This window comes from Mustela lutreola, chromosome 1 (genome assembly GCF_030435805.1).
Source record: "Mustela lutreola isolate mMusLut2 chromosome 1, mMusLut2.pri, whole genome shotgun sequence".
NCBI lineage: Eukaryota > Metazoa > Chordata > Mammalia > Carnivora > Mustelidae > Mustela > Mustela lutreola.
The window spans coordinates 197,027,570-197,040,519 of NC_081290.1; the positions used below are offsets into that span (position 1 = coordinate 197,027,570).

The following is a 12,950-nucleotide window of genomic DNA, read 5'->3' on the forward strand; positions in this document are numbered from 1 at the left end:
TGAGCTGCCTCCTCCATGCCTGGAATGGCAATGAGGGTACAGGGGATCAGGCCTTGGGAGGGGAGGGGCCCAGCTCCTGGCAAGCTGTGCTGGTGGGGAGCCAGGGCTTCATTTGTTTGACTTTAATGAATAAATGGCATCCCCAGCCATTGTTTCTCTACTTTTGAGTCCTGACAAACAGTCTGTGGCATCTGATGGAGAGGGTTATTAGCTGCACGGAGACAGATGGTTGGGGATGAGGGGATTGGCTCTTTATTATAACAGGTCCACAGGTGACAGCATTCCGTTTACTTCCCAGCCTCCATATCAATGTCAATCCCTTTCTGTCGCCTTCTGTGACCCAGTCAAGCCCCAGAGGAAAGACCCAGAGCAAGAGGAAGGCAGAATGGCCCATGAGTAAGAAAGGAGAGGTAGGGCCAGTGGAGTTGGGAAAGAGGGCAGATTTCCCATTGTAAGTTCTTTGAAAATAAAAACGCTGCCTTATTCTTCATTATTTTCCCAAGTGTCCTGTAAGGGGCTGTTTATTCAATAGGCATTCAAAAAATGTGAATGATAGAAGAGAAAGGTAGAGAGGTCTGGATTAAAAAAGATAATAGAAGCAGATTTAATTGTGCTGGGTGAGTGGTTGGGGAGCAAAGGTAGGGAAGAGAGAGAAAGAGAAGTAGAGGAACAGACATTTCTGCAAAGAAGACATCCAGATGGCCAACAGACACATGAAAAAGTGCTCCATATCACTCGGCATCAGGGAAATACAAATCAAAACCACAATGAGATATCACCTCACACCAGTCAGAATGGCTAAAATCAACAAGTCAGGAAATGACAGATGCTGGCGAGGATGCGGAGAAAGGGGAACCCTCCTACACTGTTGGTGGGAATGCAAGCTGGTGCAACCACTCTGGAAAACAGCATGGAGGTTCCTCAAAGTGTTGAAAATAGAACTGCCCTATGACCCAGCAATTGCACTACTGGGTATTTACCCTAAAGATACAAACGTAGTGATCCAAAGGGGCACATGCACCCAGATGTTTATAGCAGCAATGTCCACAATAGCCAAACTATGGAAAGAACCTAGATGTCCATAAACAGATGAATGGATAAAGAAGATGTGGTATATATACACAATGGAATACTATGCAGCCATCAAAAGAAATGAAATCTTGCCATTTGCGACAACATGGATGGAACTAGAGCATATCATGCTTAGCGAAATAAGTCAAGCAGAGAAAGACAACTATCCTATGATCTCCCTGATATGAGGAAGTGGTGATGCACCATGGGGGCTTAAGTGGGTAGGAGAAGAATAAAAGAAACAAGATGGGATTGGGAGGGAGACAAACCATAAGTGACTCTTAATCTCACAAAACAAACTGAGAGTTGCTGGGGGGAGGGGGGTTGGGAGAAGGGGGGTGGGGTTATGGACATTGGGGAGGGTATGTGCTTTGGTGAGTGCTGTGAAGTATGTAAACCTGGCGATTCACAGACCTGTACCCCTGGGGATAAAAATATATGTTTATAAAAAATAAAAAATTAAAAAAAAAGAAAAATAGAAACAGGGAAAAAGGAAATAGACATAATGATAAAAGTAAATGTCATAGGTAGTAAGATTGTAAAAAAAAAAAAAAGAAAAAGAAAGAGAAGTAGAGGACGCAGACGGTGTTAGAGGACAGCATGAGAAAAAGTGCTTAGGAATCAGCATACAGTATTTCAGGCATTAGGTACTCTTCCCCACATTTCTATATAAAGAGTTTCATGGAAATTAAACAGCTCTGTCCACTGTCCCAGGTTCTTCTTCCGGGACCAGAGTTGCAGGGCAACACCTCATTACCCCCAAAAGGGTGGGCAGGTTCTCACTGACCTTCATTCATTCTTCGAAACTTGTCCTTGGCCATGTAGCCCAGCACCAGACAGCATCCTCTCTTCTGGAGGCCCAGCTCTGGAAGAAAAGCACAGGTGAATGAGCGGGGAATGGATCTGGTATCAGTGAAGGCCCCTTTTTGGGGGGTATGAAGCTGCTGCCCTCATAAACAGGGCTACTTATATAACATTTACATAGCACTTGCTATGATCTGAGCATCCTATTAAGCCAATAATTCCTCATTTGATTCCTGCAATAACCCTGTGAGCTGTATACCAGTATTATCTCTATTTTTATATCATCCCCATTTACAGATGTATTAAGTAGACAGCCTTAGTTGGAAGAGCTAGCTGGTGGCAAACCAGGAGTTTGAATCTAGGCAGTATGGCTCCAGAGTCCATGCTCGTAACCACTACTCTATAGGTTAGTGAGGCTCTACAGATCCCAGGCTTGGGGACTATGTCCACCTCATGCTGGGACTGTGGTCAGGTCTGCCAAAGTAGAGGCAGAATCCAGCGAGTGGTGACCTAGATGGAGCAATGCAAGCAGACACAGAAGAGCGTAGTTTGGAGGAATGAAGAAGTGGTTGGGCGAATTTGGAAGAAGACACAAAAATGGAGGTAGAGGAGTCTACTTTTTGGGAGAGAACGAGTTTCTGGGTCTGGGGATTCCTGGATGATCTCATATTCAGGAACAAGGCAGTGCTGTCTTCAAGGGCTTATGAAGCGTGGACTCGGTTGAGCATGGAGCACAGGGGTTGGGATGGCTAAGAGACGCAAGGTGTAGATTCTGGTCCCACAGGACTTTGACACAACAGGGAAAAGTAAGGTGGAACAACAATTCTAGGTAGCAAAAGCAAGAGACTTTTTCTTTTTTTCATGCTATTGGATAAATGGGTGCCCCTTGGGCGTGGGTGTTGGACTGGAGTTACGTCTGCCTCAGAAGAAGGCTGGTATTCATCTTCTAAATCCTGGTTTGTCTTAAGCACATTATGGGGTTTGAAGCCATTCTACACCAAATTCCTCTTCTGACCTCCACGGTATCCCCTGAGGTCGGCAGACAGCTTATTGCTCTTCATACTATGCAAGTGAGAAATCCCAAATTCAAAGACGCTAAATGATATCCCAGGATTATTTTAAACTCCTCACCCCTTCCTCTTTGCTTAGGACTCCTACAAATGCGACCGCTGCTGAGGCGAATGGAAAAGGGGTAGGATTTCTGGAAAGGGCTCCCTCCCAGGGCTTGGCACACTTTCTGGGCACCCAGGGGCTCCCTCCATGGGTCCCACAGGGAAGGAGGGTCCCACTGAGTGGTGTGTCATAGCAACTTCTCTCGTGACACTGGGTGTTTCTCGGAGCCCGGGCCGGGTAGTATCTAGGCTGTTGGAGCTTAGACAGGGTGGGCTCATTTCCCCCTCCCTACCTCTCCATCCACCTCTTGTCACCCAGGTCTACCCTCCATGGTTTGCAGGATGAAAGGGCCCATGAGAAACAGATAAGTCAAGCTTAGGGGCTCTTGCCCTAGAGAAAAACAAAGCATGGCGGGTGGTGGCAGAATGCCATGGCCTTGGGAGGTTGCTAGCTTTGATCTCCCAATTCTTTAAAGGGGTTTATTAACTATCAGTAAAGAGCAGAGAAGCAGATCTGAGCGTGCCTTTTCCAAAGGCGCTCACTTCTCTTCCGTCCCCTCCACGCGAGCTCGTCTGAAGGCAGGGCCAAGCCAGCCTCACTTCAAACAGCTTTACATCTCCCGCGCCCAAATTGACGATGTTAAGTTCCCTCATCCAAGGCCTTGGCCCTTTCTTCAAGGGCTCCTGCTCTGTCGAGGGCCCTGCGGATCAAAGCCTCTTTGATGTTTACTTACTATATTTGTGGATTCTTTCTAAAACCACCTTCAAGAGACAGGAATGCAGCCTGCCAGGAGGGGGCCAGCGGAAGTACAAGCTGTGAGGAGGCGCGCTGAGCTCCCGCGAACAATAGCCTCTTGCCCAAGACTCTGAGACTGTAGAGAAGCCTCGACAAGCTGACGATGGGCAGAGTCAACCAGCCCATTATAATCGCACGGGCATTGTTCATTGCCAGAATGATACAACTGCTTATGGCTCTTATTATATTTCCATTGACTTCTTATGCCCATATAAAGTACATGAGCAGGGATTCCTAATGAGAAAAGAAGCTGGGGTTCCTACATCGAGACCAGGGGAACACAGGATGGGTTCAGGTAGGGGGGGCAGAAGATGTTAGATGGATTTAGGCCAAACATTCCTGTTGGGTTTGCTAGACTGCCCCCCTAAGCTTTCAAGGAAATGGAGGGGGCATAATTCTCCCAGAGATTTAGAGAGTGTGGTCGACCAGTTGAATCCAGATCATCTGTGTTGGCTGTCTCTACCACCCCAACTCAGCCTATCCTTAGTCACATAATGCGTTGTCCGAGGAGATAGTTCATATGTACAGTCATTATAAGAGTCTCACCGACCATGTTCGATTTTTGCAAATGAGCAGGAAAAGAATTTTTTAGAAACCTGATTAATAAAAGAAATGGAGGATGAGCAATTTCTCAATGTATCTGGCTCATTTAATTTGACACGTGTGGGTTAGTCTTAATTATTTAGGCAGCTGTATTACAAGGCGTTAATAAGCACACTGCAGACATGTACTGAGGGAGAGTGCTCTCCGACAGAGTCCTTACTGAGAAGTGGGGAGAAGCCACTGGGTTCTTTGCAAGAATGAGCAGGTTAGAGAATTAGTGAAGTGAGAATTAGATATCTATCCACATGTGAAAGCTTGGGATGTTCTTTGTAGAGATTTGTAGAGCTAAATTGGAGGTCACTGGGTGCGCCTGAGGAAGCAGGCCAACAGGGCTGAAGTGGGGGCGGGGAGGAGACTGTGGGAGCCCAGGTGGGGAGACGGTGTGTTGTCAAAGGCACCAAGCAAAGACAGGGCCGGGGGAAGCAGGAAGCAAGCACTGTGTCTTGGGGCAACTCTACCTCACCAGACTAACCAGGCTCTTAGGGGAGAGATGGCAGAATGTGATACAAAAACTAGGAATCTTTACTCTTTGAGCTAGACCAGGCGCCAGACTGCCTTCATCCTTGTCACATGGCACTGGGACTGAAGGTGGAGTCAGATCATAGATGCCCATTTTAACAGCAAGATATCAGGGTCTTCTCCCTTGAGACCTTAGGGCTGCAGCCTTTGGCTGATCACCTACCAGTAGCAGAAGCACCAGACGCACCAAAGGCGCCCATGGAAAATGATGAACGTGAATCAAGTCATCCTGGCTTACAAAGAAAGTTAATAGCAAAGGAGTCCAGGGTCACCTGCAGAGGGGCTGGGGAGGGTACTACTATCTGAGGAGAACAAGGCTTAAGAAATACTAGCGTGAAAGGAAACATTTATGGGGAAAGCGCATGTTTCTTGGGGAGAAGGGTACACACCCCAGGAACTCCAGGTGTCTAGACTGAGCGACAGAAGGGCCAGGACTCTGCTGTGTCCAGCTCTGAGTCCCTGATCCGGAGCACAATGCTTGGCACCTGGCGGGAGCTTAGGGACAGTCTTCTGATTGAATGAAAGGGCCAACCACTGACTCTTGGGTTAATGACCTGCTCTCCCCTCCCCCAGGTCAGAACAGATCAGGTGGGCTGAGACGTGGCACAATGGAGTAAGTTAGGTGAGGGTGTTTGCCGAGTGTATGAAAGTTGTAATTCATTGGAAGAGAAGTCTCGGAAACATGAGATTTCCTCTGGGAGGAGTGAAACGGGACGGCTTTATAAATGGTACCGTTTTCCTTCAGTTTCACAGGGTGAAGATGGGCCTTTTTCTAGCCTTAGGATTTCTTTATTCTTAGTAGTAATAACAATGATACAGTGCTATTACTTCACATTTACGGGACTCTTGGTTTTTCACAATGCTGTCATATTCACTACCTTATTAGAGGCTAACAGTAGCTCTGTGAAGTAGGCGAGGAAGAATGGTCTATTTCCTCCATTTTGGTTTCAGAGGCTGAGGCTCCGAGAAGTAAAAGGACAGTTCAAGGTCAAAGCTGATAACAGTGCTCAGGCTAGAATCCAGGTCTGATTTCTAGCTTAGGTCTCAGGGTAAGGTCTGGGGTCCCACGGCTGCCGAGGCTGTGGATCAAAACAATAGAGGACACAGGTCGGTGGTCCTGGCTGGGCCAGGGTTCTGGCCTGGACTATGGCTCTCTTGTACCACAGGAGGTGACTTTGTTTGAAGATAAGGATGTGACACAGATAATCCAGTTAAAATGGCCACTAGGCGGCCTGAAGCCAATGTGACTGGTGTCCTCATAAAAAGGGGAAATTTGGAGGCAGACGGACACACACACACACACACACACATACACACACACAGGGAGGATGCCATATGAACACGAAGATGGCTGTCGACAAGCCAGGAGAGAGGTCTGGAACAGATTCTTCCTTCACAGACCTCAGAAGGAACCCACAGGCCAGACTCGCATCTTAGAAAGATCATTTTAGCATGGATGCAGATGGTGGAGGGGTGGGGGTGAGCCCAGACAAGGGAGCGCATTTGTTCGACGCCTGCCATCCTCCTGGTGCGCGGTGACGGACTGACATCTGCTCCCTGTCCCCGCTCTCAGAAGACAGCCTGAGATCAGAGAGCCAGTGCAAGGACCCTGAACTTTCTCAGGGGGAACTTCAGAGCCTCTATCTCCCTGCCACCTCGACACAGGCGAGCAGTGGGGGGCCACAAATAGCTCACCAGATGGTTCCCGAGACCATATGGAGAAAGCGTCAGCTGGACCTGGCTGGAGTCACCGGGAGGCCACGTATGTTTTGAAACCGTCAGTCCTGGCCAGAGCCCGGCTCCCCCACGCCAGAGTGAGCAACGCTCAGGGCTTCCCTGCGCCTTAATGTTCTCATTTATAAAATGTGGACGCGGAGAATAAGACCTTCTGCTTATGGTTAATATGAAAATCAGAGGCACTTGGGGAAGGGTGCCTAGGATCAAGTAGCTGATAAGGGCGAGCACAGGAAACGGAAACGAAATATCAGATTGGGGGTTAGGGACTGTCATGTTTATCCTCCCTCTTCTTTAAAGGGAAGACTCATCCAAGGAGATAGAACGAACTTCCAGGCAGCCTTCTCTGGAGGCTCATGGGGTAGACACTCGCTGAGGGGCCGGAAGAGGAAGCGAGTCAGGAAGGCCAGCCAGGTGGGTGTAGCAGTGAGGCTAAGTGGCCGGGGATGGAGAGACAGTGATGGATCTGAGAGACGTTCTGGGAAAGGGACAATTGCCCGAGTGACAGAGTGGCTCCAGCAGAGGAAGGGGGCAGATGACCACGGTGGATTTAGTCGGGCAGAATGGAGAAAGGTGGGGTCTGTGTCAGAAGTAACTGACCAAGGCAGCCAATTTGGGCGTGAGGTGAAAATGGCGCATTTTTGGACTTCTCATGTTTGAGGTGATGGGATTTCCAAGTGAGGGGGGTCCCAGAGGCCTGTGTGAGCAGGAGTTTAGATCTGAAGAAATATATTCGTAATCAGCCTTTCTGGCCTCGGAGCGCAGATGTCTTGGTCTATAGACCAATCGTTATGTAACAAATGACATAAAAAGCAGTAGGGTAGGGTGGGTAGACTCTCCCACAGTGTCCGTACCAGCCCTGCCCAGTCAGCATGTATTAACAAAGGGTGACCAGTAGGATATCTGACCCATAGCCGCCCATCAAGATGTTCCCACATGCAAAGCAAAAGCACGGAAGGCCAGCTTCCCTTCACAACGAGATCACAGTCTGGTTGAATATGAAAGGCACATCCTTATGGAGAGATGAACAAAAATCAAACACAGGACTTCGGGAAAACAAAGGGTCGGGAGCAGCATGTGAGTTATTTCTACGTGCACGGCCCTAGTCGTGGCAGGAGCCCCGAGGGGGGAAAAGGAGTTGCAAGGCTTGGGGTGATCCCCACCCCCAGGACCTCGAAGCCTGGAGATTTCTCTGGGGGTCTGCCTTAACAAAGGGTGTCTGCCCCGATGGCCTGACTCATGGGCGATGGGCCACTGAAAGTCCTGCCGGGATGCCTGGCCGATCCCAGGATGCCAGACTGTCACGTTTGGAAAATCCTCACTGTCTACGGCCATACCACCCTGAACGTGCCAGATCTCGTCTGATCTCAGAAGCTAAGCAGGGTCGGGCTTGGTTAGTACTTGGATGGGAAAGTCCTCACTTTGATTCTGCTAAACTCTTGCTTTTTTTTTTTCTTTTTAAATTAATTTTTTTTTTTTTTTTTTACTGTGTTATGTTAGTCACCATAAAACCCATCATTAGTTTTTGATGCAGTGTTCCAAGATTCATTGTTTATGCAGCATACCCGGTGCTCCACGCGATCCGTGCCCTCCTTAATACCCACCATCAGGCTCACCCACTCCCCACTCCCCTCCCCTCTAAAACCCTCAGTTTGTTTCTCAGAGCCCACAGTCTCTCGTGGTTTGTCTCCCCCTCCGATTTCCCCCAATTCGCTTTTCCTCTCCTTCTCCTAATGTCCTCTGTGTTATTCCTTATGCTCCACTAAACTCCTGCTTTCTGCTTCAATTCTGTTTCATCCTGTTTGCAGCATCATAGCTCACATCCCAGGCAATAATGATGCCCATAAATCACACAGAGATCTCAGTTTTCTGATCAACCTCTCTGGTAAAGAGGCCTGAAGAGAGGAATAGCAAAAGTTTATTAATCCTGACAAGTGACTAGCTCTAGCCCTCCAGGACAAGTAATAAATGTTTAATAGCCCAATAATACCTGTTTCATAATTTTCGACTCTCATTGCTTGCTAACTCAAAGTTTATTAAAGAACTATAAACTTTACATTGTTGTAAAGACATAATGGCTATTTCATTACCTATTGGAGTCAATTATATTAGGACTAAGTTTATCCCCCATTCATATTAAGTATCAATTAGTTGTTTTAAATTATTGATTTGTATTTAATTAACGATGCTATTACATCCCAATTAAATCCATGTAAGAGAAACCTGAAACAGCTACCATCTTAAGTTTTTAAAATAATGAATTACATGAAAAGCTCAAGTGGCTAACCCTCCTTTAAGAAGGGTTAACGATCGTTGTGATAATTCCAGAGAGTCTTGGTGACGACGGGCCCATCTTTGCTAGCTCCTGCGGGGACAACAGCTCCCGCAGACACATGAGGGTAGGGAGTGCTCAGCCTCAGCCACCAACCAGCAGAAACTGACACCGGGGAAGCCCTTCATCCACCCTTGCCCTCCATTTACAGGCTAGCACGGCGCTATCCACAGGATGGCCAAGGCGGGTAGATTGTCAGCAACTCCTCACCACTAGCTGTGGGGCCCATGATTGTCCATGTTGCTGCTGGCCCCAGATGTCACATGCCCGCTGTCAGTCTGGGGCCCACGTGGTCATCACCCCTTTGGCTTCCCCAGATTCCTGCAACACTGGCCTGACTCTGTCCATTGTGGTCAGGACACATCAGCCATTAACTGAACAGCAATGGGCATTTTCCTTTTCTCATCTTGTTTCCCCTTCACACAGACCTTGTAAAGGCAGGTGCTTTTATTCTTCTCTTTCTTTATAAAGAAATGGACATTTTAGAGGGCCGAGGTGTTGACTGAGGGTTCTGAAGCTATTGAGGGGCGAAGCTTGAGTCCACCTATCTGCCTGACTGCAGGCCTGGTGCACCTTGCCGTGCTCTGTTCTCAGTTCTCTGGGAGAAATGACCCCACCGGCTGAGTCCCATCCCAGCAGGCTGGCTCTCTGGGACCTTGCCTGGCTCTTGTCATCTTTCTTTTCATGAAATGCTGGGCTCATCTTCTACCCTCAGACGCTGCTTGGGGGTCTTTCTCCCAACTCTTCATCATTTGGAATTCCAACATGGCTGCCAACGGACTCAGAATGTGGCCTTCCGCTGGGCCACTTGGGCATTGGTTCAGGCTCCAGGGTTGGCAGGCTCTCCCACACCCCCGTGCACCTTGGAATCGGGACATAGGCTACCCCACCCCCTGGGGGCTGGATGCAGCCTGGCCTTACCCCTCTTTGGTATCATCTGAGGCCAAACTCACTTAACTCACCATTACAATTAAAATTGCCATTGACTCGGGCGCCTGGGTGGCTCAGTGGGTTAAGCCACTGCCTTCGGTTCAGGTCATGATCTCAGGGTCCTGGGATCGAGTTCCGCATCGGGCTCTCTGCTCAGCGGGGAGCCTGCTTCCCTCTCTCTCTCTCTGCCTGCCTCTCTGTCTACTGTGATCTCTCTCTGTCAAATAAATAAATAAAATCTTAAAAAAAAATTGCCATTGACTGATTGCTTATGATCGATTAGTCTCTGGGCTAGGCACTCCGCATGCATCATCTTCAATCATAAAAGTTAAGTACTATTATTATTCCTATCGGATAAAATGGGAAGCAGATAATCCAAAAGATTTGATAACTTGCTCAGGGTCATAGAGCTGGTAAGCGTCAAAACCAGTAACCCTGATTATGAGTGAGGTTCTTCGGATGACTGGTATAATATCTTTGTGAGAGGTGCAGCGATTGGGGGGAGTTTAATAATGTTGGTTGGAGAATTTGATGTAAACAGTTTTATCACATGGACAAGATTACCTCAGCCATCTCTGGTTTAAGATGTCTGATCCCAGGGGGTTAATTGCTTTGTGAGGGAATATGACAGAGAAACAGGATCATGAAGGCCATTCCTCTGCCTGGCCTGTCATCACTCTACTTATCCCATGAAGAACAGGGACTGCTGAAGGCCATATGCCTGAAAGGCTTTTAGACTTTTCCTAAGAGAAAGTTGGAACTGGTGAGTAAGGTTTGAATGGGACCAGATACTTGACAGTTGTGTGTCCGTCCCCTAGGGAGGCTCAGGATGGTGTAGCCAGTCAATCACATCTAGGAGGCCAGGCAGAAAGAAGGCATCTCTTTTCTCTTTCAGGACCAACAGAGTCCCCAAAGGACTAAGATCAAGGGCCATAAGGAATCCTTCCAAGCCCTTACCCCGCGCTGCTGCACTTCTGTTGAGGCCCAGATTTTTGGGAAGTTAGAGGCCCAATAAACTGCTCTGAATATAAAATTTATATTTGGACTTAACCTTCATATAGATTCCTCACGATAGGGATTATTAGCCCCATTGTACAGGTGAGGCTCAGGGACGTTGAGTAATTTAGCTGAAGTCACACAGCAGGGAAGTGCAGGAGTCGGGGACAAAATCTAGGCTCAATTGATCCCAGAGCCCAGGCTGTGTCATTTTGCTGGGATGTCGTCTGGACGCTGAGCACACAGCCTAGGGGACTGGCAGAGACCCTGGTGGGAAGAAGGGGACCATGTGTGTTCAGAGGGTACTGGGCAATGAGTCATGCGCATTGCTGAGACGTCCTTGTGGGAGCTAGGCTCCTGGAGAGTCCCTGCCTGGGAAAGGATAGCTAGCCTCCCGGGGAGACAGGGTGGTGGGGTCAGGGCAGAGAAGCATGGAGAGCGACTGCTGTTTACTTATGAGTTTGCAAAACTCTTTGTCACCCATTTGTGGCCCCAATAAAACCATAAATGCTGAAGATTAACCAAGAGAATCCCATAAGGGCCATAAGCTGGCCTTCAGGCATTGATCAGTACAGTCAGATAGGAATGGCCAGCCTCTGCCCTCCAGCCCACGTCCTGCTGAAAAGAGCGAAGATGGGGGCCTGGAGGCAGATATCTGCTTTCACCTGGCAAAAGTGAAGAGGGCAGAAGAGGGCAACAATGTCCTGGGAGTTGGAGGGGTGTGCGAAGTATAGGGCCCTCCAACATGGCAGCCCCCCACCCCCACCCCAGGGCAGAGGTGGGCAGCTGGGTTGGTATGACACAGAGAGAGAGAGAGCACATGCTCTCTGACTATAAGGTCCTGGGGCCGGAAGGGGGCCAGCGAAGCCTCAGTGGGTTGGGGGATGTCCCTTCCACTTTCTGGGTAGAAAGCTGAACAGGCGGGAGACCAGGAGATGGCATGTTTTTGCTCCCAGTCAAATAAATCACAGTTGTCATTTCACAGTCCGGTGGCTACGCCTTGCCTTACAGCAGGGGCTGTGTCTTCTGGAAACTGCACATCTTCATGGAGGCAGGAGAAGGCAGGGCTGGGAGCATGGAGCCCCTCGAGGCCCTGGGCCTCCTCCCCAGGCGTCCTGATCAAGGCCTGCCTTGGGCCTGCCACCAGGGCCTGCCCTGGGCCTGCCACCTGGGGTGGTCATGGGCGCTGAGGCTAGAGAGGAGGCAAATCCTGGGGCTGGGGTGGACTTAGGCCTCCCGGGCTGCGCTAATCTTCCCACCGCTGCCCCAACCCACAGGGCAAGGAAGGGGAGGAGGCAGTGGGGTTAGGAAAAGCGCCAGCGGAGAAGGCAACGGAGCCCCTGCTGTCCTCCCATTATTGAAATCCTCCTTGAGCCTCACACACCCCATTACAACTCTGTATCTTATAATTAAATTGAATCTGCCAGTTACCTCTCAGCACGGCAGCAATTCAAGCTCATTCGAGGCTTTCTTTGTTTATTTTTATTTATTTATTTATTTATTTATTTAGTAATTATTTATCTAGCTATCCATGTGGCTACTCGGAGGCCCTAGAGCCACGGGTCTCTTTTGCCTTGGAAAATCAGAGTGTGTAAATGCAGCCTCTTCTGCTTGGTGTGAGGGGGGCAGGGAGGGGTGAGCCATCACTGGGGGATGCCTCTGGGAGAGGGTTAGGGGGAGTGCCACAGCCTGGCTCTACGCCCTTGTTCTGGCTCAAGATGCCTTATGGAAGGTCTGCGAATTCCAGAAGGCTCCATGGAAGCCCTCTGTCCCTAAGGGGCTGAGAACATGGTCAGATGATGCAGTCGTGTCCAGGTGTCAGCGGCTAACACCCCCACAGGGCTTTCAAGTCCTTCCATGCCAGATACATGTTCTCCTTGAACCCTAGCAGGACACGAGACATTCCTGGACGGGGTTGGGCATCGAGGATCAGAGAGGTTTGAGGCGTGCCTGAAGTCACCCAGCTGGTCATAGGCGAGCTGGGATTTGAACCAAGACTTTGGGGTAAAACCCAGCCTCCCCATCTTCCCCGGAGCCCCACATCCCAGCTGGG

General features: G+C 49.2%; 1 protein-coding gene across 5 annotated transcripts in view; it reads right to left on the reverse strand.

The window, feature by feature from the left end:
- KIRREL3 (kirre like nephrin family adhesion molecule 3) overlaps positions 1 to 12,950 on the reverse strand; it is a 548,210-nt gene that overhangs the window by 127,702 nt on the left and 407,558 nt on the right. For all 5 annotated transcript variants that reach the window (XM_059184492.1, XM_059184482.1, XM_059184500.1 and 2 more), the window contains exon 3: positions 1,859 to 1,936. In XM_059184492.1, the coding sequence (XP_059040475.1) occupies positions 1,859 to 1,936 (78 nt within the window). The remainder of the gene's footprint in view (positions 1 to 1,858; positions 1,937 to 12,950) is intronic.